General features: G+C 42.0%; 1 protein-coding gene across 1 annotated transcript in view; it reads right to left on the reverse strand.

Moving 5' to 3' along the window:
* DNAH1 (dynein axonemal heavy chain 1) overlaps positions 1 to 24,375 on the reverse strand; it is a 122,153-nt gene extending 97,778 nt beyond the window's left edge. Inside the window, exons 1-14 of the mRNA XM_063121137.1 lie at positions 24,163 to 24,375; positions 23,356 to 23,428; positions 21,643 to 21,817; positions 21,176 to 21,332; positions 20,440 to 20,572; positions 17,219 to 17,380; positions 16,083 to 16,335; positions 14,011 to 14,168; positions 13,435 to 13,646; positions 9,799 to 10,097; positions 7,402 to 7,552; positions 4,613 to 4,806; positions 2,294 to 2,519; positions 367 to 486 (exon numbers count right to left, since the gene is read on the reverse strand). Of these exons, the coding sequence (XP_062977207.1) occupies positions 367 to 486; positions 2,294 to 2,519; positions 4,613 to 4,806; positions 7,402 to 7,552; positions 9,799 to 10,097; positions 13,435 to 13,646; positions 14,011 to 14,168; positions 16,083 to 16,335; positions 17,219 to 17,380; positions 20,440 to 20,572; positions 21,176 to 21,332; positions 21,643 to 21,817; positions 23,356 to 23,428; positions 24,163 to 24,375 (2,526 nt within the window). The remainder of the gene's footprint in view (positions 1 to 366; positions 487 to 2,293; positions 2,520 to 4,612; positions 4,807 to 7,401; positions 7,553 to 9,798; positions 10,098 to 13,434; positions 13,647 to 14,010; positions 14,169 to 16,082; positions 16,336 to 17,218; positions 17,381 to 20,439; positions 20,573 to 21,175; positions 21,333 to 21,642; positions 21,818 to 23,355; positions 23,429 to 24,162) is intronic.
* Between the last annotated feature and the right edge of the window lie 1,257 nt (positions 24,376 to 25,632).

The raw sequence follows: 25,632 nt of genomic DNA on the forward strand, positions 1-25,632 counted from the left end.
TGCCTGATTGATGTCTTAGTGAAATGTCACATGATGGATTAAAATTTGCTTTCCGGGGATTTGGTAGACATGAGTTGCACACGTATGTTACAGTTTCTTAACAGTCTACATCAGCCCACTTCAAAAATGTAATAGGAGACTTGGCAACATCTTCCCATTCTGCTTGAAGAAGTATTTTATGTAACTGACAGCCTTCATACTTATCCACTAACAGAAGTTGATTCATTCCAAGGAGTTTGCACTTACAATTGTAATCAATATGGAGTATTGGATAAAATCCAACTGACCTCACATACAGCTCTGTGATCTACCCATGATCCACTACATTCCAATGACTTAAATCCCACTTCCCAGGCCACATTTTACCTCCTGCACTTTCAGCTTCTCAGGGATTCCTTTCATCCATTCCCGCAGCTCAGACAGTTCCTCAATGCTGTTTGGTTTTTCGTAAATTTTTCTGCTGATGGCTTTGAAGGCTTCGCAGATCTGCAGAAAGAAGGGATCCATCTGTGAATGCTCAGACTAAAACAGATAGTTCAGTCAATTAAGTCAAAAGTAAATCTAACGCCATGGCTAGACCTACCGATGGAGGGGGGAGGATCTTGCGATATGATGATCGCGAGATCTTCCCCCTCAGTCTGCATGCGGTGTGCGACGTCCTGGGAGGATGTAGGACATCATGGCTGCCATTTTTTAAAAAAAATTGAAGATGAGCACAGGAGCGCTCCTTCGAAAAGGTAATTAAAAAACAACAACCTCGCACTCCCCTGCCCCACCCCTGATGGGCACGGAGCTCCTGAAGAGCTCCATGCCCCGTTCCCAGTGCTCTGCGTTTTCTCACGAGGAGCCAGGAAGAAACCAGGATGATTCTGAGACCATGGGAAAAGTCGGGATTAAGTCTGTCCTGCCTATCCTGGGGAAAGGGAGGGATCATCCCTCTCTGCCCCCAGGAACCCCTGTGCGTCATGTGGACACACAGGGATAACCCCATGGCGATCCCCGGGATTTCGCCCCATCTAGACATGCCTTCTGTATCTAACACCCTGGAAATTAAACCCGAACTACACTTTATAAGGAACCTATGGCTGGTGCCCAGAACAGTATCCCCACCTCTCCTCTCTGAGCCTTCATTGTAACATTTAGTTAAAGATGATGTAGGACATGACATCATCAGTCTCTGCATTTCCCCACCGCTGCCTCCACGAGCAGCAACCAATATAGTAGACTGGCAGCAGAGAAACTCTGACCATAGCAACATCACATCATGCGCCCTTCTTCTAAACATTATTGTGAAGAGGCAGGAAGGAAATGCAGAGTGGAGGCAGTCAAGCTTTCCTCCTAACGTGTCGTTTGGGCCACAGTCCTTCAACTGTGCAGGTCTTCATCTGAAGTCAGCAAGTTAACTGTGACTACCAGGAGGGCATTAGGGATGAACAAAGTAAGGATAATCCAGCTGAAATGCTATAAAAGATAATATTGAAAAAGAAAGATCTTTGCACATGAGTATGCTTACAAATGGCAACAGAAGAACCATCAGTAGTTCTATCTGCTGCTTTTCCTGCACTGATCCTTCTATGCAGAAGCCCTTCATTTAAGTGGCTGTTATACCTCACAGGTAATAATGGCCGGGGAAGGCAACGGCAAACCACCCTGCTATAAGGCCTGCTAAGAAAACGTCAGCGAAAGCTGGCGTCCCTCCAAGAGTCAGTAATGACTCAGTGCTTGCACGAGAGGTTCCTTTCCTTCTTTTCTATACCTCACAGCACAAGAATCCCCAATTTTATATGAGCATGCTAATTGAATTTGGAAAATGTTTACTTATTTATTCATTTTAAAATATTTATATACCACTTCCCATTTTAAAAAAATCCCAAAGTGTTAACAGCAAATTATAAAACAATACATCAGTATAAAAGCACAGCAACATTTAGACAAGTTAATGGTTGGGAAATGCCTGGGTAAACAAGTGGGTTATTTAAAAAATTGTCAAAAGCACATGAGCACTGATAGTGCAGAGAGGCGGTCGTTCCAGAGGGAGGGGGCCACCACAGAGAAGCCCTGTTGCCGTGTTGCTCCCAGATGGGACTCATAGGATGTGGTACAGGTAGCAAGGCCTCCCCTGAAGATCGTAGTGGCCTAACATGTCTATATTGGGGGAAACAATCTTTCAGGGAAAACATGTTATACTGCAATTAAAAACATTTTCTTCCAGCCCCCTTGCAATTGTATAAATGGCTAAAAATTATTCCTCTGGCTACTCCTCTAGATCATAAATATCAGGTTTGAAACTCACATCTTCCACCTGGTTGTGCAAGTTCTTAGCCAAGATATCCAGCATAGAGGTGGCCAAAGCTTTGCATTTCTTGGAGAGGTTTTGCCTTAGGCCTTCAACACTAAGGTAAAAAGGGCCGATGACCATGCTGCTTGGCAAACTGTTGTCCAGCAACTCCTTTTCTGCCAAATGCATGTTTACTATCTCTCGCACTTCTTGAGCAGGGGGACACTGGATCTCATATTGGCTAGAAACATAAAGAAACAGCATTAAGGGGAGACTCAGCAACAGACATAGACTAGGTTCACACAACACGCTAACCCATGATGGTTTATTTTAGGGAACAACCCATGGTGGGTTAAGCGTGTTGTCTGTCAGATGTTCTCCCCTCCACGGTGGGTTATTTCCCCAAATAAGCCTCCCTGAGAACCCATGGTCTGCAGTAAGTGTTATTTTACTTATGCTGGGTTAGTGTGTTGTCTGTCGCACCAGCATGGGTTATGGAGATTGCCTACAAAGCTGTTAGGCAAGAGCTGCCAAAAATGCTGCCGCTGCTCTGCTCCTCTCAAGCGATCTCTATTTCCATTGCAAAGGAAGCTGGGATACCTGCCTGGCTGGGTAGGAGGACTACAGGAAGAGGAGGGGCGAGGGGGAAATAAATGACTCTGCGTAGCTTGTTTGCCTGATTGTCTGACGGAAGCACAGTAGGTTGTTTGCATAACCCCTACCCAGCATAGCTTGTCACCCACCATGGGTTAGTGTGACGTGTGAACCCAGCCACAGATGTGCAGTGAACAAAAAGAACATGTAATTTATAAACAGGAAGTATAACAAGTCCCGTTCCAGTGAAAAATTTCAAGATCATTCAAACAAACCTGCACTCGAAACTTAGACTGCAGTCCTATGCACACATACATGGGAGTACATCCCATTGCACACAATGGGACCTAGTTTGGAATAGAGATGCATAAAATTGCGCTCTTAGATGCCATTCAAAAGTCCTCAGAACCTGCATGATATCATGCAAAAATCTACTGTCTATTGTAACAGAGGAGAGGTTATGTAGCCATATTTACTTAGGAGTAAGTCCCAGTGAAATCAATGGGACTTACTCCAAGGTAAATAAACATACAATTGTGTCTATAATTTCACACAGGAGTTAAAAAGTTCAGACCTAGACCAGGACTGTGCAGCTTCTCTGTGACATCACAGCAGCTAAGCTAATTGCAGGCTGCAACCCAAGGGCATATGAACAGCCCTGAGAGCTTCAAGTGTGGGGTGGTATTATTTATTTTATTTATTACATTTCTATACCGCCCAATAGCCGGAGCTCTCTGGGCGGTATAGAAATATAACAAATGAAATGACTGCTATGACAACACAGGTCCTGAGAGCATAGTGGCCTCTTTAAATTTGAACATGAGGTGGCTCTCAATTTGTTTGTGTAAAGTGGCAGCCACATGCCAGACTGAGCTGTAAGCACTCCACTGCAAACTCACCTAACAATGTAGCGATCAAACAGAAAGTCACAATGATGAAGATAACAAAGAAGCTTACACTTAAACCAGAAAAAGACAATACTGAGAAACCACCACCTTGGGGCAGGAGGAAAGCCATGATACAAAGGGCAAAAAGCACAAAACAAATAAGAAAGTATTTGAAACAGAGAGCAGAAAGAGAGGTTGATCACGAGGGCCAACGTGGATTTCTCTAAGAATTCGTTTTAAAACTCAATTCCTAGATGGCTAGAAAAAGAGTTTATGGAAGAGTGAGAGAGGAGTGGCGGGTCATAAGAAAAATAATATATAAAGATTAGACAACAGATAAAAGGAATAAAAAAACAAGAGAATTAAATTGTTTATATTGAAGCTCTAAGGGTGATGTATATGACTTTGGTGATAAGATTTTTAAATGTACACTTAAAATCAGTGACCGTATTAATGCTAAATTAACCAATTAACCAATTTCGCAACATACCTCACAGGCCTACAGGTGGAATCGCAGCTTTCTTTCTGTGAATGGAATAGCATTCTGGGAATGGAGCTTTCACTCCTACCAAAAAATCTGCTCTTGGGGATTGGGGGACCTTTGGGAATGATATGGAATATAGTGGGATCTGCAGATGACAGGAAGTTGGTGAAAATCAACTTTCCCTACCCCCATATGTGAATGGAGGAGCCATTTGAGATCCAAGCCAATGTGTTTTGGGGAAGCTTTTTCTGAAAATATTTGCCGCTGAAAGAGCGATCAGCATTGCAAGGTGCTCATCAATCTACACTTCCAATTTCTAGAGGAACATCTTATGCGAGTCCCTGCTCTTTCCATCTGCATGCAACTTACTGTAGGAGGCTGTGGATTTCACGGTTATTCAGTTCTAAGTACTTCTCATAATTCTTGGCGTAAGCTTGGAGGGGGATCAGGGCTTTGCGGATGCACGTGCAGATGGTGTTGCGCAGTTCTACCACAGCTGGCTCATTCAGGCCCACGGATTCCAACAATGGCGTGCCACAGATGAACATGTTTTCAAGCACATACTGAAAGAGAGATAAAGGCATTGAGCACACTGTATACAGCAGTGTCCTCCACATGTGCTGGACAACAACCTGCGTCACCTCCATCCAGCGTGTTGTAGTTTGATGTAGCTGGAGGGCGCCCAGCTTGACAAGGCTGAGCTTTTGCTTTAATATGCTCAGGCTGGGATTTCTGTCTACTAACACACAGCAACAATGGTTCCACCTACTTCTTTAGGTTGAATCCCTCAGTGGAAACCCATTTTATCCAATGGAGCAGTATTTATTTATTTATTTATTGCATTTATATCCCGCCTTTTTTCCTCCAAGGAACCCAAGGTGGCATACATAATCCTCCTCCTCCACTCCATTTTATCCTTACAACAACCCTGTGAGGTGGGTTGGGCTGAGAGCCTGTGACTGGCCCAAAGTCACCCAGTGAGCTTCCATGGCCAAATGGGGACTAGAACCCAGATCTCCCGATTCCCAGTCCAACACTTCAGCCACTACACCACACTGGCCTTAATCATTATTAAGCCTTAATCATTATTAAGAGTGCCATATATGGTTACCAAAATTTCTCCAGTATAAACAAATGTTTTGCAGGGGTCACAATACAGAAACTCAGCTACAATGTATGGAGTCCCATTTGAATTGCCAGCCATGCAATGCGTGACCTGTACCAACCGTTGCCTGATTTGTGTTGCAGTTTATCTCTATGAGCTGCTGATGGTTGCAAGCTTCCTAACACAGCTTTTGGGAGATCGGATATTTTGGCTAACCTCTCCTTTAACATGGCTTGTCAGCATTCAAATAAAACAACCAAAAGTAACTAGTACTCTTCTATTTTTAAGGGATTATTTCATTTATTCCATGATTCCATTGAAATCTTCCCATACAACACCTGCAAAGGAAATTTTAAGGAGGTAGGAGAAATACCACAAAATACAGGTCCTGATGCGGAAAGTGTTGGAAAGTCTGGTGTGACTTACAGCAGAATTGCTTTATATAGAGAAAGTGTGGAAAAACAGCATTTAGTATTGGAGGCAATAAATGTAGACTAGAGCCAGTTTTTAAAAAGTTCAAATCAACTTACTTTATTGGTGCTTTTATACACACCATCAAACTACAAGTACCCTTTAAACCTGGGTGTGTACGTGTAAGTGAGCATATGGTTACTTGCTTCTTTCAGGGAGAGAAACACATGGCACTTGTTGCAGAAGCAGGAGGAAGAAGGAAGAGGAACAGGAGGGAGCAGGAAATAGGAACTGATTAAGCTACAGGACATTCTCTATCCCCCCCTAATGTCTGGAAGCATGTGGAGTAATTCCTATTATCCAACCAAAATGACCTCTTACCGTAGCCAAAAATCAACAGCTCCACATTTCAAAAACTGCAGACAAGTAGTTTACTCTGAAGGTCACTATAATAATGATGTCTTGGATTGAGGGTACTTCTTCTGTAGATGAAAGGGCTTCCAATCCAGTGGAGCGTTTCAGCAGGCAGAATGGGATGTATGAGGGAGGTAGTCTTCACTGATCACACACCCCACCTCCCCATTCTCCTATCTCTCTTGGAAAATCTGCTCTGGAGAGTTCAAGGGCCCTATGGAACAGTGGGGGAGGTGGTGCTGGGACTGCAGAGGGAGGGGGAGTTGGCAAAGATCACCTACCTCCCCTTTCTGCTGGTGGAAGCATTTTGAGCAGAACCCGGCTCAGGGAATGTTTGCACCGGCAGAAAACCAGCTGGATCCAACTTAACATGTTGAGTTTTCTGAATTCTGATATTAAAAGAAGCCTCGTTTTAAATTTGCAACACCTCACTTTATAAAAATGTGATAGGATAAATACACTATACATACAATCACACATCTCATGCATTACTTCAGTGTCTGCAATTAACATGTAAAACTCACAGTATTATTGACAGACAGCACTTCTCCTTTGAATCTGGCATGTTTTCCTCAGTTACTATAAATGTTAGCTTGAGCAATATCCCAATGCTAAAAATATTAACCAAATCCTCCTTCTGCAACATTTCTCCAAGTCTCTGCCCCATTAAAATCTTTCAGCTGTTGTATGTCTGCGCATGTATTTCTGTATGAAGTCGGCAGTGCAAATTCCTGACACTTCCCTATCCTCAAAAATATGATGTGAAATCAAAGATCAGCTCAGTCTATATTACCTGGATAATGGCATGAACTCTCCCACTGAAAAAGAGATCAGTACTTTTCAGCATGGCCAGGCTTGCCTTCTCATATGCTTTCATTTTTTTTACAAATTTCATTTGGATGGTGAACCACAGCACTGTTTTTAAGAAAAGTGAACTGGGCTGCAAATCTGTTGTACATCCCCCATCAAGCATTTGTGTAGTTGTCTACTTCTACAATACTCTCATAATGATCCTGCAATGCTGGCATAATGTCATGATACAGCAGCTGGCAAACAATTTTCTATTTTTTGGTAGAGCAACACTTAGGATCAGTAAAGCTGGCTTTGTGGCATCCCTCCCAGGTATAAGCATCTGTCTTCAGTAAAGCTGCAATGGTAGAACACTTTTTATAAGATGGATCATATTATCAGGATGAGAAGGCATTTCAAATTCTCTAAGATGACTCACTTTCTCTAGCTGTGGTATTGTGTGGGTAGCCAAGATCCCTTTATTATACAGAGAAACAAGTGATGTCTCAAAGTTCTCCAAAGGTGTGCTGAAACGGACACCAAGATTATCCAGATTCAGATCAACTATAAATATGGGATTTTTTCGGGGCCTGCAAAAGGAAAAACATGGAGATCTCAGAGACTGTATAGAATTAATAGCTCCCAGCAAGAAATCCACTGAGCTGAGAAGTTTCAGAATTCCCACCCAGCTCTACTTGTGAGTGTTCCATGGAGCCAGAAGCCCTTGGTCCCTACACATCCCACATCTGTATCCACAGGCACACCCATCAAGCTCAGTGCTGCCAAGATTATCACTGTGATGTAAATATGTAGCTTGACGATATCCTTTCCGAATCTGGGAGCAAAACAGCCATGCTGGCTGGGATGGATGGGACTTTTGGTCCAAAACGTCTGCAGCACCCCAAGTCAAGGGCCATGTTGCTGTCCCTTTGCAGTGAGATGGGATTGACACAAATACGCATCCAGCCTGCCCTTAAAAACAAGTTGGAAATGTGGGGAAAAGCTTTTCTGAGCCGCGCTGCATATTGGTCAACTGTTCTAAATCCAAGCAAATGTTGATACATAGTTTATATTCTAGTAAACAAAAACTTTACAAGTTGCAATTTAAATACATCGCCCCTTCCCTCAGGGACAAAAACGCATTTCTTCTCCCACATCTACTTTATCATACTCTACTAATATTCGAAAACTGTTGTGTTTGAACAATCCTCCACCCCTTTGGTTCAGTCATGCTCATAAATTTCAGCTTCCCTCAGTATCTTGCTTTCTGAACCATTATCTTTATGGTTCTTATTAGAGTCATATTCAATTTGTCTTTAAATATTATTCTAGAATGAATAAAAAACACTCTAGCTGAACTCTGTTGTTTCAGCCCACTTCTCCAGTTTATCAAGAAGGATGGTTGAAATGCATTAATCTTGGTGGATGTTAACAAGGCCTTTATTAACATTTACCCTACTCAACATATAAAAAAGCAGGTGCACTGACACCACATCCTGGCAGCTGTAGGGTAACTCATATCTAAATAGAGTAAATCATGCTAACAAATAAGTAGAAATCATCTTCTTTGTTTTGCTGGAGCCTGTATCCTGGGGGCTGTCTTCACGGCGCCGCGTTGGCGCCGCTCTACCACCAAACCCCGCACTCTTGCTGGTGTGCGGTGGCAGTAATGTCCTAGCGAGGGGAGGCAGTGCAGGCCTTCTGGAGGGCCCTTCCCCTCCCACTGCTTGTGGTGACGGATAGGAGGTTGCCTTCCACCTGGGAACTCCTCCGGAGTGGCTCCGAGTGAGGGCAGACTGGCAGAAGAGCTGGGCTGTCTTCACTCTGGCTGGAGAAGTTGGGGTAAGTCCCTGACTTTTTCAGCTGCGCATCTTTGCCTCTTTGCCCTGGGGTGGCTTCGAATCTGCGGCTCAGCTGCATCATCTAACTGATGTAGTGTAGATTCAGAGCCACCCTGGGGCAAAGACAATGTCAAGACATCCCCCTGATGATGCAGGAAGCATGAGAATGTAGCAGAGGTGATAAGGAAAGGTCCAATGCTCATTATGTTGCTAACTCCTGCTTCCAGAATATTTGGGTGCACTAGACTTGATAGATTGCTATACTCTGCTGTGCTGATGACAAGGGACAGCTGGCACTGGAAAGCCTCCTGTCCTAGTGCCTTGGCATTAGGATTTGCTGACAGTATACAGGGTGCCATACGGATGGTCCTTAGACTAGAGGCAGCAATTAGAATGTGAAAACTCTAAGTTCCAAGATGAATACAACCTGCCTTGAATTAATAAATTCGCAGTGGCCTCTGCCAAACAGATGCTAAACAAGGCGTTAGGGCAGTGTTCAAGAGGTACTGTCATTGTTGGGACATGGTGAACCAAATGAATGACCCCAAGATCCATTTGAAGCCTACCACCTAATCTGACTGCAATCCCCCCCCTTTTTTTTTTAGATTCGTTGTGTGTCCTAAGTGTCTAACAGACATTGTAGGATCTTCTAATAAAGCCTGCTCACTTCTCTCTGTATTCAGAGAGTTTCAATTGTGCCTTTCAGAAGCCAGTAATAACCACTTAAAATGAGAAATGCAGCAGTACATCCCAGCCATTTGCCAACCAGCTCTGTTCCAGTGATGACAGTGTGCTCTGTTCTGACAGACAGTGCTGTGCACAGAGGTACCATCTTACATCAGAGACCTTATAAATGACAGAGTATGCCTAAAAAAATCATTTCAGAGGCAAGCGGGGGGAGGGGGAGAATCCTCCAGATATTTAATTAGAATTCACTGTCCAATATGCTTTCTCCATCCCTCAGAGCTGAAATATTTATTCAATTCTCTCCTTACTTGTATGGGCTGTTAACAAGGTCATCTCCCCACACCATATCATCAGGGCAATTCAGGACACTGTAGCAGGCATCCATAAAGAGCTGGGTGAAGTTGACCAGTGAATCCTGGATCAGGTAACGTACAGAGTCCTGCAACATAAACTTGATCAACTCCATCAGCTGATGAAGCTTGGACATCTGGTATACTTCCCATTTGGTCTCGTACAAGTTGTACCAGCCTCTCCCTATGTCCCTCAGACTACTCCTCACTGCAATCTTTAGAGTATTGATCCACGTATCCTTGAGGAACATTGAAATCTAGAGGAAAATAAAACAAAGAATGTCAATGAGAGTGCCAGACAGCACATTATACATAAATAGAAATAATAAAATCAGGATAGCTACAGCTTCTAGGGAAAGCAGCTATAGGAGTGGGGTGATTTGGAGTGGAGAAGCAGCAGAGGGGGATGAGTGATAAAGCCCTTCCCCTGTCTGCATCTTTCCCCCAGCTGCTACCTCATGTGACATTCCCCTCTCCCCCACCCATTTCTCCATTACAAAGCTGCCATTAGGGACTCATCACATCAGTTTGTAGTCCACAGAATGCCATTCAGGCAGCAGGAAGAAATCTACTATCTCTTTCGATAACATTCTGATAATGGTAGAAACTGTTCCCATAGAAATCTACTAAGAAAAACCTTTCCCCGTAGATTAATTTTGGCTTAACCATCTATTTTTGACTGGGAATGCAGCATTTACTTTTAATAACAGACAAGCAACAAACTTCATCTTACTGAAATATGAGAGCTGTAATTCTTCCTTCTACTATCTATTCACATTTTTCAGAAAACCCATAAACAAATGCTGCTATATTTCATGGTGAAACGGGGGTGGGGGTGGGGAATGGAGCCTTGCCAATATTTCACACAAAACAGCCTTAAGGATATCCCCAGAGAAAACGAACATTCACATTTCCCATCATTTCCCTTTGAACTAGCTTTCTCCCTAACCTCCAAATTGCCTTTTGAATTTGAGGTGGATTACAGATTAAAGACAGTTGGGGAGTCTGCGTTCTGCAAATTATCCAGTGCTCATGCAGAACATGTGCATGTGGTTTTTGGATATGGCCCAAGTTATGTTTTTGGGGAAAGTGAAACCTCTGAAGCCCAGGAATGCAAATAGAAAACTTGTTAGAAAAGCTATATTGCCTTTTAAGACACCTGCTTATTCTCAAAGGGATTCTTCTTATTTTTATTTTCACCATCACCACCATTATTTATTAATAGTACTTAATATAACAACATCTAAGCAGTCCACATATAAATATTAAAATCACATTTAAATACACTATTAAAACCAATTTCAACTATAACAATAGAAATCACATTTAAAATACACTATTAAGGACAATTTCAACTACAATAACAATACAAACCCATACAAGGAACAATGAGTTGGAGCAGCATATGGTTAATTGCAACCCAGAGAGAGAAAGCCTGGGTAAACAAGTGTGTTTTCAGGAGGCGTTTAAAACATATCCCATTTTCTGCCTCTCGAGCTGCACTCATTCTTTTCACTCTGGTTATGCTCAATACATCTGTTGTTAAGCCGAAAACAATGATATTCAATCATGAGTTCTAATTTAAAACTGCTGGCAGTTTGGTCTGTGGTTACTCATTGCAGCGTGGAGTGCTCATGTTCACTGTTCCAGCCATCTAACCATGCCCTCTTCTAGGATACCCTATTCCATTCCATAGAATCATAGAATAGTAGAGTTGGAAGGGGCCTATAAGGCCATCGAACCCACCCCCTTGCTCAATGCAGGAATCCACCTTAAAGCATCCCAGACAGATGGTTGTCCGGCTGCCTCTTGAAGGCCTCTAGGGTGGGAGAGCCCACCACCTCCCTAGGTCATTGGTTCCATTGTCATACTTCCCTCCTCCCCTGCGGCTTCCTGTTCCCCCACTGCAGGTCAGCTAGAATTCCATGGCCACTGACTATGATCAGACCTCATTGAACTATTTTTGGGTTGCCCTAAACTTTTTTGTACACTTGCCAACCTTGGAATTCCCTCAAGCCCACTGATACCTCCTGCTCTTGTGCATGGCTGGTGCCATTTTGGCTACATAATGACCAGTTCTAGGAGAACCGAGTTCACTATTAGTATAGAATCATAGAATAGCAGAGTTGGAAGGGGCCTACAAGGCCATCGAGTCCAACCCCCTGTTCAATGAAGGAATCCACCCTAAAGCATTCCTGACAGATGGTTTTCCTGCTGCCTCTTGAAGGCCTCTAGTGTGGGAGAGCCCACAACCTCCCTAGGTAACTGATTCCATTGTCGCACTGCTCTAACAGTCAGGAAGTTTTTCCTGATGTCCAGCTGGAATCTGGCTTCCTTTAACTTGAGCCCGTTACTACGTGTCCTGCACTCTGGGAGGATCAAGAAGAGATCCTGGCCCTCCTCTGTGTGACAACCTTTTAAGTATTTGAAGAGTGCTATCATGTCTCCCCTCAATCTTCTCTTCTCCAGGCTAAACATGCCCAGTTCTTTCAGTCTCTCTTCATAGGGCTTTGTTTCCAGACCCCTGATCCTCCTGGTTGCCCTCCTCTGAACATGCTCCAACTTGTCTGCATCCTTCTTGAATTGTAGAGCCCAGAACTGGATGCAATACTCTAGATGAGGCCTAACCAGGGCCGAATAGAGAGGAACCAGTACCTCACGTGATTTGGAAGGAACCAGTACCTCAAGTGATTTGGAACCATCCAGTGATTAAAATGTATATATGATTACATTTTTATCCCACCATCCTCCAGGAAGGTCAAGGCGGCATACATGGCTGTCCATTGTCCTCCCACTCTAATGTTTTCCTTACAACGGTCTTGTGAGGTAGGCTAGGCTGACAGAGTAATTGGCCCAAGTCACTACCCAGTGAGCTTCATGGCTGAGAGGAGCTATGAATCCAGGTCGTCTATGTGAAGGAGAGCAAATAGACTGTGCTGGGCAGAGGACAAATGGGTGTTGTAGTTGGGAAAGGGTAGTTTCAGTTTGGTATTATTATGCACCAATTCTAAATGACAAAGAGCCTTGGCACCAGGAAGACACTTCTTATCTACTTCAATGCTGTGAGTCATCTCAGAGGCCAAAGGAGGTGTGAGACGAAGGTAATAGGCTGAGGCCGAGGAAGGAGGGCGAGAGGAAACAGGAGAAAAAGTATATAGTTGGGGACCCGCCCCAAACTCCTTGTCTTATCTTTGCCAAAGGATGTGGAGAGAACCATGGTGGGGGAGCAAGGCCCTGCTTATGAGTGAGTAGTCACAGTTAAGATGTTATTGTTTTAATCCGTTACTGGGTTTCAAGTTACTTTTAGTTCTTCTTCCCATGTATCTACCCTACCTTTAGTTTTAATAAAGTCTTCTACCTCACAATTTGTGAGCCCTTTTTGTCTTGGTTTGGGTCCATGTTAAATCCAGTGGTACAGGTCACGGAAAGACTTGCTCAACCTTTACAGTCTACTCCGGCCTTTTCTGACACTCAATTCTCTGTATCACATTGGTTCTCTCTCTCTCTCTCTCTCACACACACACACACTGGTTATACCCACTTGCACTTTGCATAGCCCCCGTCTCTGCAAACAGCCTCTCCGCACTATTATACCTGGGAAAAGGTCTGTGTTTGGATCTGTTCAAACTCCTCTAGTCGGCCATACTTGGTCAGGGTTGAATGGAAGAGCGACATAGCTGCAGTTTTATTGCATTCGTCCCGTACTTGGCACAAAGCCATGATGACTTCTGGTCGTGTCAGGAGGGAGACAAAGCTAAAAGCTTCCCTTTGCTCATTGAACGGGTATTCTGGGATATCAATGAGACCTGGTGACAAAAGAAGGGATGTTATTGAAGGGGTAAGAGTGGTCTCATAGCAGATTGTGTTAAGTACAGGGCAGTTGCACATAACAGCTCAAGGGTTGAACAAACCATAGATTGTTGGGGATGAATGGGAGAGAGCCTGCTGCCTACAGTCTGTCAGCCACTTCTGCTTTTAATCAGCATATTGAGTGTGATGTGTGAACCTGGACGACGGGTGTTTAGAGGCTAAACCATCCAGTGATTAACCCAACAACAAATCCTTCTGTATCATATCAATCATAGGCTAAAGTTAATCACAACAAACAAAGCAAAAGAGTTCTTGATCACCCTGGAAAGCATCTATTTTCTCCCCTCCTGTGCCACCTACCCTTCTCTGGCACCTTCTCCTCCTCTTTCTCAGGTAGAGTGACATAAGAGAATGTCTGAGGCTTGGAAGTGACAATTCTGTCAAAGTTAATCTTGTTCATGGTACGCTCGAAGTCTAGGGACACTTCCTTCCCCAGGAGGTGCAGCCGATCTAAAACGCTAAGCATAATTAAAAAAACCTAATTAACTGAATGAACAATGACCTCTCCAAATGATACGTCTGCATCGCTCATATACCTATGGTCTCATATTCATGTCTCCTGTGCTCACATGCTTTGCTTCTTCATTAAAAGTGTCGGCAGCACATTACGAGAGCTTCATAGTGAACCTAGAATGAGGCATCAGGTGAAGCTGAAAGATCAAGGGATGGTGTGGCACAGTTGAGTGACACCTAGGACTGTATTACTACTGACTGAGGGGAGACAATTAGAAACAATATATTTCCACTCTTCTTTCTTAACCCCTCCCTCCTGACCCACTGGAATTGTTTGGTTGGTTATAATGGCCCCATTTGCACTGAGAATACAAAGCTAAAAGGACAGGAAACGATCATATCTGAAGCAAATGCGCTGATCCAGAAAGTGAGATTGACACTGTCATACAGAAGCAGTCTTTCCTGCTGGCAGCAGATGCTGATGCACATCTGGAAGAGCATCCTCCTCTGTATTGTGATACTCCTCTGGGCCCCACTGAAGAGACTGTGTGATGTCTGCTATGACTGAAGGTATAGGCGCATCTCCAGCTGGGGTTCCAAGCTGCATAACTAGTGGGCTACAATTACAATGGATCAATGCCATTATTACTGCACACAGAACAAAGCCAACGGGGTATAATATAAGTTCAAGGATTACAAGGAGAAATGCAGAAGGAAAATAGTTCACAGCAGCATGAAGTAGGGAAGGAGAATCTTACACTTGAATGCTAAGTGATTTGGCTAGGGGGAAGGGGGTGACATCGGGATGGACACACTTCAACTGTCTCCTGCAGATATTTTCAGAAAGTATAAAATGCCTGAAGGAGATATTTCTGCAGACCCAGATCTCCAGCTGTTATTATTATCTTACCACATTATTGTCTCTCACTTCTAGTACCAGAGTATTTTTCTCTGGCCATAGAGCTATTCATAGTCTCTAGCTTTGTTCAATAATTAACTGCATTGCATTCCACGCCTCTGTATCTTAATGTGGTAAAAGCTGTCACAGTCCAGTATATATCTATGACACCACTGACTGGTGATTCATCAAGCTCACGGCATCTCAAACTTTCGATAGCATTCCATTGCCCAGACCTTTTAGTCATCTCATCTCACTTCTCATTCAGAGATCTCCTCCACTCCCATTCAATTACACATTATGCCTGATCAAATCTTTGCATATGCATTAGCAGTTGCAAATAAAACGGTGCCTAGTCAGAAACCAACTCTCAGTGAAACTCAAGAAGGGATTCCAGATGCATTCACACACACACACACACACACACACACACACAAGTTCTTGAACACCATCTAAAACTCACCAACCAGTTTGTAATTTGATAACTTTTATAGTAGATCAGTGCTTTGCAAATAGTAATGTGTACATCTCACCTAGAATGGTTTTACTGCACGGTACCACTCCATATTATAGCCATGTGTGATTACACTTGTATTGCCTAAAAGTAATTTCTGCCCCTGTTTGTGCTTACTAGCTTGTTCCTTACAATTTTCTGTTTACCATTTCCCAGCGGGTGAAGAAGTAGGAAAAAAGGAACAGAAAGGGAGATGAGAGGAAAGGGGAGGAAGGGAAGTTGTCTTGCTTTCACCCAATCAGGTGTGCCTCCCTTGTTATAAGTATTTATTTATTTATTTATTTATTTATTTATTTTTCATTTCTATACTGCCCAATAGCTGAAGCTCTCTGGGTGGTTCACAAAAATCAAAACCATAAGGTGCAATGTAAAATACAAAATATGGAAGCTTCAAATCACAATATAAATGTACAACCAGAATAAAACCAAACAGCAAGTCAAACAGCCGTGACTGAGTGTTTCAATGAACTAATTTAACTGCCAACAAAGGACTGCTGCAACACTTACTAACTTCCTTTCCTTAAACGTGAAGTTTCCACTGCCATCTGCTTCATCTGTTGCAAACTCTTCTCTTCAATGCTTTGTAATCCATCCACAGGCATACAGTCCACATATATGTTATACAACAATAGCGCCTGTGTTTTCTTCCTCAAGTCATTGGCAGAAATAACTCGCTCAGCAAAAACACGGGGATCTTCAGCAAGAAAAAGCAAACGGACACGGGGCACCCAATACTGACAAGGCATCAGTGGTATTCTCCCTGTGCAGAGTTCAGAAAGGAATTAAGTACACTGGGACCACATGAAGAGAAAACAGAAAATAGCTCAGGTGCCCCAAACAGTCAGTATATCTATGACCATACTAGCATCAAGGTGAAAGTTTAGTGGCTGCAAAAAGAATGATGAATGAGAGAATCCAAACTGAGACTCAGAGGATTACTGAACAGAAATGTTTATGTGTTTATCTAGATGAGACACGGTGACATCTGTGATCTAATCTCCTGCAATTATTTTTAAAGTTAAAAGCAGCTGTGGGTGTGTTAACCCTCTCTTCTTGCATTGTTTTCCTAATCTAAATTGCTCCTTATCAGCTGCTATTTGCCCCACAGTGGAAAACATGTAGTTATAAAACGCTACCTGTAGAGCAAAAAGCAGCTTTGGTGGGGGTGGGAAGTGCAATTTAAATCAGGAAAATATCAGGGCTTCCCCCACTGTCAGTGCACCAATCAGATTACCCAATTATCACCCCTCCCCTGTGTCAGCTATTAATTTTGTTTAAGTGGGCAATGAGATCATAGATCCCCTACTGTTTCATTTATTTAGGCCCTTCCAAGAAAAAGCCCTACTGAACTCTGTGGGACTAACTTACGAGGAAACATGTGTATGATGAGGCTGGAAATCAGGTAAATGGTATGTATGAAGGTGGAGACTGTTTCAGAAATAATCTTGAATTTGGCCACATTGACTGTCAAAGCATCATCAGCAGAAAGAAAGAAAACTATTCAACTATTTCTTATTGAAGCAGTCAGGAGATTCATCACAATGCAGGTCTTTCATGAATAAAAGGCAGTTAACTGGATATAAGAATTGCTCTTGATTTTAACCTTCCTCCTGCAATCCATTAATAACCGAGTGAAATCCCACCTTCACCAGTCATTCCTCCATTGAGTATACGTATCCCGTTTTCATCCCGCACTAGGCCCATCCAGTTTGTCTTATGTACCAAGTAAAGTTTCGTCTCCTTATCGTAATCCAAGACACCAACATTTATCCACTTATAGATCAGTTTCTGACTTTTGGGATCATCTGAAATATGAATGACAGTGTTTTAACTTTTCACAATTGCCTTATAAACTAGACAATACGACAGAACATCACCTTATTTTTATTTATTTATTTATTTATTTATTACACTTATATACCGCTCCCATAGCCAGGGCTCTCTGGGCGGTTTACAGAAATTCTAAAATTGAGGTAAAAACAAGTATACAAAATTTAAAACTCTAAAACACAGAACATACACACAGAAAGCATTAAAAACCGATTAAAAACTAAACATGTGGGTAATTAGGATGTGCCGCCATATGCCTGGGCAAAGAGGAAAGTCTTAACCTGGCGTCGGAAAGATAGCAGCGTTGGTGCCAGGCGAGCCTCATCAGGGAGATCATTCCACAGTCTGGGGGCCACCACTGAGAAGGCCCTATCCCTTGTTGCCACACTCCGAGCCTCTCTCGGAGTAGGCACCCGGAGGAGGACCTTAGATGTTGAACGTAGTGACCGGGTATATTCACGTTGGGAGAGGCGTTCCGTCAGGTATTGTGGTCCCAAGCCGTGTAAGGCTTTATAGGTCAAAACCAGCACCTTGAATTGGGCTCGGAAACATACAGGCAGCCAGTGCAAGCAGACCAGAGCAGGTGTTATATGGTCAAACCTTCTGGTTCCCGAAATCAATCTGGCCGCTGCATTTTGCATGAGCTGCACCTTCCGAACCGTCTTCAAAGGCAGCCCTACGTAGAGTGCATTGCAGTAATCTAACTTGGAGGTTACCAGAGCATGGACAACTGAAGCCAGGTTATCCCTGTCTAGATAGGGGCGTAGCTGGGCCACCAACCGGAGTTTGTAGAAGGCACTCCATGCCACTGAGGTCACCTGAGCCTCAAGTGATAATGATGGGTCTAAAAGAACCCCCAAGCTACGAACCTGCTCCTTCAGGGTGAGTGCAATCCCATCCAGAACCGGTAGAACACCCCCCATCCTGTCAGCAGAATCACCTACTAACACCTTCACTGTCATACAGCCCTAATGATCCACCTTTCTGTTCTGAACTCGATTTTCTCTCTCCTTTAAGTTTCAGTGGTATCCCATAACACTAATAGGAAGAACTCATAATGCAGAAATGTTGAAAAACAATGTTTCTAACAGAAGTGTACAACTTCAGAGCTTTATTTTCAGAATTGCTGAGCACCTGTGATTTGTATTGGATTATGGAAGAATTACAAAACACTTAGCACATTTTGAAAAATTAGCTCACAGGAATGTCATGTTGTGCATCCATAAACAGAGGCAAACTTGTAAAAATTATGGTTTGTATGATAATCAATGAAATGCATCAACACCATTGGAGGTTCAAAAGCTGTGCTGGTTTAGTCCCATTGATATGAAAGCTTATGCTAGTTCAAAAACTTTAATGTCAAGGACTGACTTCCTATGAACTTCAGCTGAAATAAGACAAATTTAAGTGACAACTGAAACAAAAACAAAACAAAAAATCCAAAAAATTGTAAGTTTAGGACCCAAATACCAGTGGGGCATCTTCTCTTGCATCAATCTGTCCATGCATTGAGAGTGTCATCTCAGGTCTTTCTCTGGGTGTCCCCATGATCTGACATGCAGTGAGCAGAGAAAGAGACTTCCCAGTGCTGGCTCCATGCCACTGGAATGCCTTCAGCAAGGAGGCCCACCTGCCCTCACTGATCCCATTTAGGCGCCAAACAAAAACATGTCTGTTTTCCCAGCTTTTAAGAACTAGGTTTTAAGAACCACTGCCAACCAGGGTACTGGCTGGAACTGGGCATTAGTATCATATTATGCTGGCCTTGTATCATCTTCTTCACTGGCTCCCAGTTCCTTTCTGGGCCCAGTTCAAAGTGCTGGTGTTACCCTACGAAGCCAATATTATAAAAAGTAGTGTCTTAAACCAGTAGGCCTTGGCAATCAACCACTTCTGGTTTTGTTTCTGCTTTGCAGGTCTAAATGGAATTACTGAGTTAATTAAAAGCTTTTGTATTTGAGGCTCGAATGTTGTAAAAAAAAATCCCACTGATAAAGATCACGTGGGTCAAAATGCGATTGGGATAGTTGCATGTTTTATGTTTGTGGACAATTTAGCTTGTATTTTAATTGTATGTATATGTTAAAGGATTAAATATTTACATTACCAAGTGTTCATTAATACTTTTTATGGATCAATTATTTCAATTTGAACTGTGAACACTGTTTCATACTAGTTTTCTTAAACCCTTTTTGTTTTCTGGGTTACGCTGTAAAGCCCTTCACAGATTGGGGCTACAATATCTGTAGAAGTGTCTCTTCCATATGTTGTTACCCAAGCCCTGAAATCATCACCAGAAGCCCTGCTTGGGAGCAGGCCTTTTCAACAGTGACCCCCTCAGTTAAGAAACAGCCTCCGCAGAGAGGTCTGCATGGTGCCTAATTTGTCTTTCTTTGGTGCCAGGCAAAGACCTTTGCTTCTCTTTCAGGCCTTTTAATTCTCTTGTATTTCTTCTCTTGTGTTGTGTTTTTATCTCTATAGTATTTTTAGATTTTCTTGTGGTGCTTTTTTTAAAGTCTCTGCTGCTTTTAATTGCTGTTTTAATTTCTGTATTGTGTTGTTTTGATTTTACTTTTTATTGTATGACACCATGAGAGCTATTAGCTATAAGATGACTAATGCATCTTAGAAATAAATATATAATAAATAAAATAAAAGCTAATGCAAGCATTTTAAGTTAGAGCAGTTTTGATTTTAATGTATATTTTAATGGATGGATACTGTTTTACTTTGTTATATTAGTTTGTATGCTTTTATTTTATTATTTTCCATTTTTATTGTATTTTTTAATCTTTTTTACTACTTTGTTAATTGCTCTGGAAATGTTGAAGATTTTAAATATAACTTATGTCAAGGAATGAAAGAATGAATGAATAGGTCTCATGGGTTAGAAAATACTCCAAATGCAAGAAAATGGAAGGTATTTTGATTGGCTGGACTTCAAACCAAAAACCTACCTTGTTGTATGTAACTATGTCTTTGTAAACTTTATTATAAATGACAGTAATTCAGTTTCACATCATCTATACCTTACCATGCCCCAATACATCATCTGTAGGTAGGAGTGCTTTTCCTGGAATTGGTTTCCGGTCATCAGATTCAGGCTCCACCCCCAATAAGAGCCATTCTTCTGGAGTCCTACAATCATACTCTTCATCATCAAAAATCTAAGCAAGCAAGAAGTTGGAAATTATCCTTCACTGAAGAAATAAGAGGGCTGCAATCTACAGAGACCCCTTTGCATATCTACTTCTGCACAGGGAACAGGACTCTTCCATTTTCTCTTTGTGTGCACCAGAAGCTGCTCTGGAAGTTCCACCAACCTTCTATAATGGTTTGGAGGGATGGACATGAAGTCCATGTTAAAGGAAGTGTGAGTGTGTATGTGTGTGGAAATACTGCTCTTAGCTCTTTGGATCTTGCTCAACAGTTTGTAGGAGATATTCTATACATTGTTATACTTTTTGTTGGATCAAAACCTACTCACAAACATAAATCTCTTCCTCTCCAAACGTATATAGCTTCTGTTAAGCACCATTCCTACTGCCATCTCCACTCTTCGCCCACCCCTCCTCAACGTCCTGGGTAGTTTTTATTATTTCTCCAATGATACATATAATGAATTGCAGCAATTTCCAGATGGTAATCTGGTATCCATAGAATATTTGATAGCAAGTCACTATCTTGCTAACAAATGCAATTTTAAAGGCTTTGTTAAAAGCTTGGGAACCCCTGAAGTATAGGACAGACCACTGAATACCCTATATTACCTGTAATGGAAGATAAAGGGGGAAAAGGGGGTCTTTTTTCTGCTCAATTGTTGGCATATTGTCAGGGTCTTGGTGTCTTGGCATCAACTCATTGGAATCTATGCCTGCATCTTCTAAAAGTTGAGTGATATCTAGGCTGAGATATAATCGTCTCCTCCTAGTTAAACAATAAAATTAAATGGTTCACATTTATATGATTCCTTCTTGATTCAACTGTTTTTATCTGTTTCAATGAATACCAAATGAACTAAAATTAATAGTACAATATATCAAAAGCAGGACATTATCTAGAACACAGAAAACATAATGGAATTGTAATGGAATCCTGAGCAAGACCTATAGAGGTACCTAACTGTCAATAGGATTGGGCTTGAGTTTATGTAGAAGTTCAGTAGATGCAAAGCCTAACTTTAACTTACCCATGTTGTAAATAAGCCCTTTATATCCTCTTTCCCAATGGTAATTACCTCTCGATCGCAATCTTGCGAGGGCATTGCCCTGGGAGCACTTCAAAGGGAATTTGTACTTTGGGTTTATATGCTTGCAGTGGGAAATCCGACTCTTTGATAATTTCTGTAGTTTCTCCTATTCGTTGATTATCCAAGATAACCCCAATATTCTCAGGAGTAGCAAATGTTGTTACTGGAAAGAAACAAAATTAAGAAAATTCAGTCATTTTAAATTTTTATTGATTGATTGTTATAATCCATCCCTTCTTATAGTAGAGAAAACATTTGATACAGATATATAGAATGATAAATACATGCTGAGAAAGGTGTCACAGTACTGTTTAACTTCTTTTTAGCACCATGAAACCCTTTGTGGTGCTGTGGTTAGAGTGCTGGAGTAGGACTGGGGAGAACTGGGTTCAAACCCCACTCTGCCAGGAAGCTCACTGGATGACCTTGGACCAGTCACACTCTCTAAGACCCAACCTACCTCACAGAATTATTAAGGATAAAATGTTCTTGTTTAACTGTTTGTAATCCATCCAGAAAACATTAGAAATGAAATGAAATAAATACAGAAAACAATAAATTCATGAGCAGCATTGTTCATGAGCAACGTGATGATGTACACTTCCTGGTCACTTCCACTTGGCTCCTCCTTCCAGGCAGAGAGTGGCTAATGTAACCAGAAGCAAAGACTTAGTGTTACATCTCAACCAGGAATCCTAGTTTGTCACTCAATAAGCTAGGATTTGTAGTTGGTTTCCAATTCCTGGATATTGGGAACAGCATGCTAGGAGTCCCAGTTTGGATGTAATGCTTGTGCCTCCTGGTTAGTTTGTGATTACTTTAGCTCTTCCTGGTGACAGGAAGAGCCAAGTGGGTGCAATCACTGCTCGTGAACGATAAATCAGGATTGTCCAATTTGTCAATAAGGTTGAGAACTTCATCTTTTGTCACCACTATTTGCCTCAGTTCCTCAGACTCCCTTCCTGAAAACATCAATTCAGATACAGGCATCTGTCCTGTATCTTCTGCAGTGAACACCGATTCAAAGAATTCATTCAGCTTCTCTGCAATCTCCCTTAACTCCATTGTCATCCAACGCTCCAACTGCTTCCCTAGCTGGTTTCCTGCTTCTGATATATTTAAAGAATTCTTTATTGTTGGCCTTGATATTATTATTGATGTGCTCTTCAAAATGCTTTTTTGCATCTCTTATTGTTTGCTTGCATCACCTTTGTACAAGCTTGTGCTCCCTTTTATTTTCCCCACTTGGGCAAGACTTCCATTTTCTGAAGGAAGCCCTCTTTTCTACAATTAACCTCTTGCTGGTGACCTCTTGGACTTGGTGCCACTTCTCCTAAACTGTGGTATACATATTCCTAAAACAAAAACAAAAACAAAACCCTCCGTGCCAAGCTCCTTTAACAAGCCAAATTGTTTTACCTTCTCAATTTTATTTCTTCTGAGTTAAGAGTCTAACTTCTCCTCTGATACCTTCAGTATGGCTACCATCCACTTTACTGAGACAGTGCTACAATCTACTTGTCTGTAAATCTACAGGTGTTCATTCTTTCCTTCTTCTACTTGACTGCTCTGCTGCTTTTCACACTGTCAATGATCAATCACACTCTTCAGTGTTTTCAGTTTTGTGGTTCCAGAAGCTCAACTTTTATCCCTATTTCTCAGTGAGAAAGGTGATGAGAGTGCCCTTTTGTGTGTGTTTACCTTTTGGTGTATGCTTTTCAAGCTCTGACTGTTTCAGTAAGTCTTTGTATACATTGGGACCAGCACACACATCCTGAAATTAAACACAAGAAAGATGTCAAGGAGAAATTATAGAAACAGAGAAATCTGTATGAGCAAAGTAGAATTTGCCATATAAGATGAAAACAGAAACCTACAATTAGATACTATCTGGTGATCTAGGAGTTTGCATGACCACAACCAGACCGCAAAGAATGAGATATGGCACCTAATGTGAAATCCAGTGGCTTATGCAGTGCCCTGAGAACCTCAGAAAATGTGCTTGTTAAGGCAATAGGAATCATAATGTATCTGGAGAGGCTTCCAACAGTCATCGGGTATAACCTCATATCCTTGACATTATAAAGCAATCTCCACCCATTGTTTTTATGATTCACAACCCTCTTTCCCCATTCTAGTAGCTATAAAAACTGTATTTGAAACTTTTGTATAAGCTAGCAAGCTGAAGCCAGTATTAAGACCAGTATTAAAAATGTACAACTTATAAAAAATATCCAAGATGCTATCCAGATTGCAACTTTCATGGACATCACTTAATTTCCCCCTCACAGCTCTGTAACGTATTAGAGATGGGCTGGAAACCCAGCAAAATAACATTGTCTTCCTATCTTCCGGTGAAATGAAGAACAGCCAAGGGGTGGGGGAGGTGAGGCAGAGATTGGACATATACCATTAATTCATTCATTCCAAACACCAGTTGATGTCTTTTATATAGGACCTGTTTGAAGACCAAACAACAGACAGAGAAGTGAGTTTCTGGCCACTTACCCCCAAAAGATCAGAGGCTCCTGGTGTAAGGACATCTGAGTAAAATCCCCGTTCTTTCACAACTGGGTATTTTCTATTGACTGTTCTGTAGGAAGTATCTGCTGAGGTTGAGCTGGGGCCTGGAGTAGAATCTGAGACCTGGATATTGGGATATGGGGGGCAGGGGCTCCTGCCCAATGAGTTTGTTATTATTTCCTTCTTGGTTTTATCCATCCTGCTCTTTGACCTCACAGATCAAAGAAGGGCACTGTGAGGTACTCCTTCACATAGCACAGAGGAAACAAATCACCATTAGTATCAATATTGTCAAGAACCTCCAACATTCAGGACACCAAGGCTTGCTACAGTTACAGGTCAGCTGGATTTCCCTAATTTCTCTCACTGGTGCAGCTTGCAGTATCATCCAGATCTGGTGGCATGGCTTGTTTGAGGAGTCAGCAACCTTCAAATAAACCATCAGCTGTTGCTGGGTTATTTCAGGGTTGCCCCCCCCCTTCTAAAGCCATGCCACCTGGGTTCAGATGACATGACAAGCTATGCCAGCAAGGTTAATTGAGGAAATCCAGCCGGTTTATCTTTCTTGTGCGATTGTGCAAACCAGCAATGTGGTTCAAACTCACGTTCATTTTTATATATACTAACCCAACTGACAATCATCCTGCCCATACAAGTTTTGTCTTCATTTGGCCTAGATTCCTCATCTATGTATTTAAGTAATGCCTATGCTGAATCATCTTTCTAGTCCATCTGTCTCCATCCACCAGATTTCTCTGCATAATATTAGTTTGTCAAAATGCATGAAGGGTTTAATTGTAAGCCGTTAATTATATAATAATATATTAAATATGAACATAGGAAACTGCCATACGCAGAGTCAGACGATTGGTCTATCTAGTCCAGTATTGTGGACACTGACTGGCAGCGTCTCCCCAGGGTTTCAGGCAGGTGTTTCTCCTAGCCCTACCTGGAGATGCTGGGGATCAAACCTAGGACTTTCTGCCTGCAAAGCAAGTGCTCTATTGCTGAGCTGCAGCCTCTCCAAAGAAAAAAAAAGAAACCTCTTCTTCTGCAATAAAATGGAGTCATCCAAAAATATACACTGATCTAGTTTAAACCAAAACAAATAGGGTGTTTACAAAAACGCTGGTTATTCTACAACACACATTTCATAAAGAGCACAACGATTAAAAAAAGTTAAAAACAAAAATAAATAAATACTGAAGTGTTTGATTTCAGCTTCTTTAGTAATTAAAATAAACTAGCTTCAGGAGCCTTTCTGTTTAAATAGTTAGTTGTTTCTTCTTTTCTAGGGTGATCTCATCTCACCATTTCAATTCAGCTGTCAGGTTAAATGTAAGCACAAGCAATTATTATGAGCTTGGGTATCCAAGCTAGATAAAGATACTTATGTAAATGATGGTGTTAATTAAGTGCTGCCCTCAGCATTCTGGCAAGGGGCTAATGTGGCCT

The sequence above is a fragment of the Elgaria multicarinata genome, chromosome 3 (assembly GCF_023053635.1).
Source record: "Elgaria multicarinata webbii isolate HBS135686 ecotype San Diego chromosome 3, rElgMul1.1.pri, whole genome shotgun sequence".
NCBI classification, from domain to species: domain Eukaryota; kingdom Metazoa; phylum Chordata; class Lepidosauria; order Squamata; family Anguidae; genus Elgaria; species Elgaria multicarinata.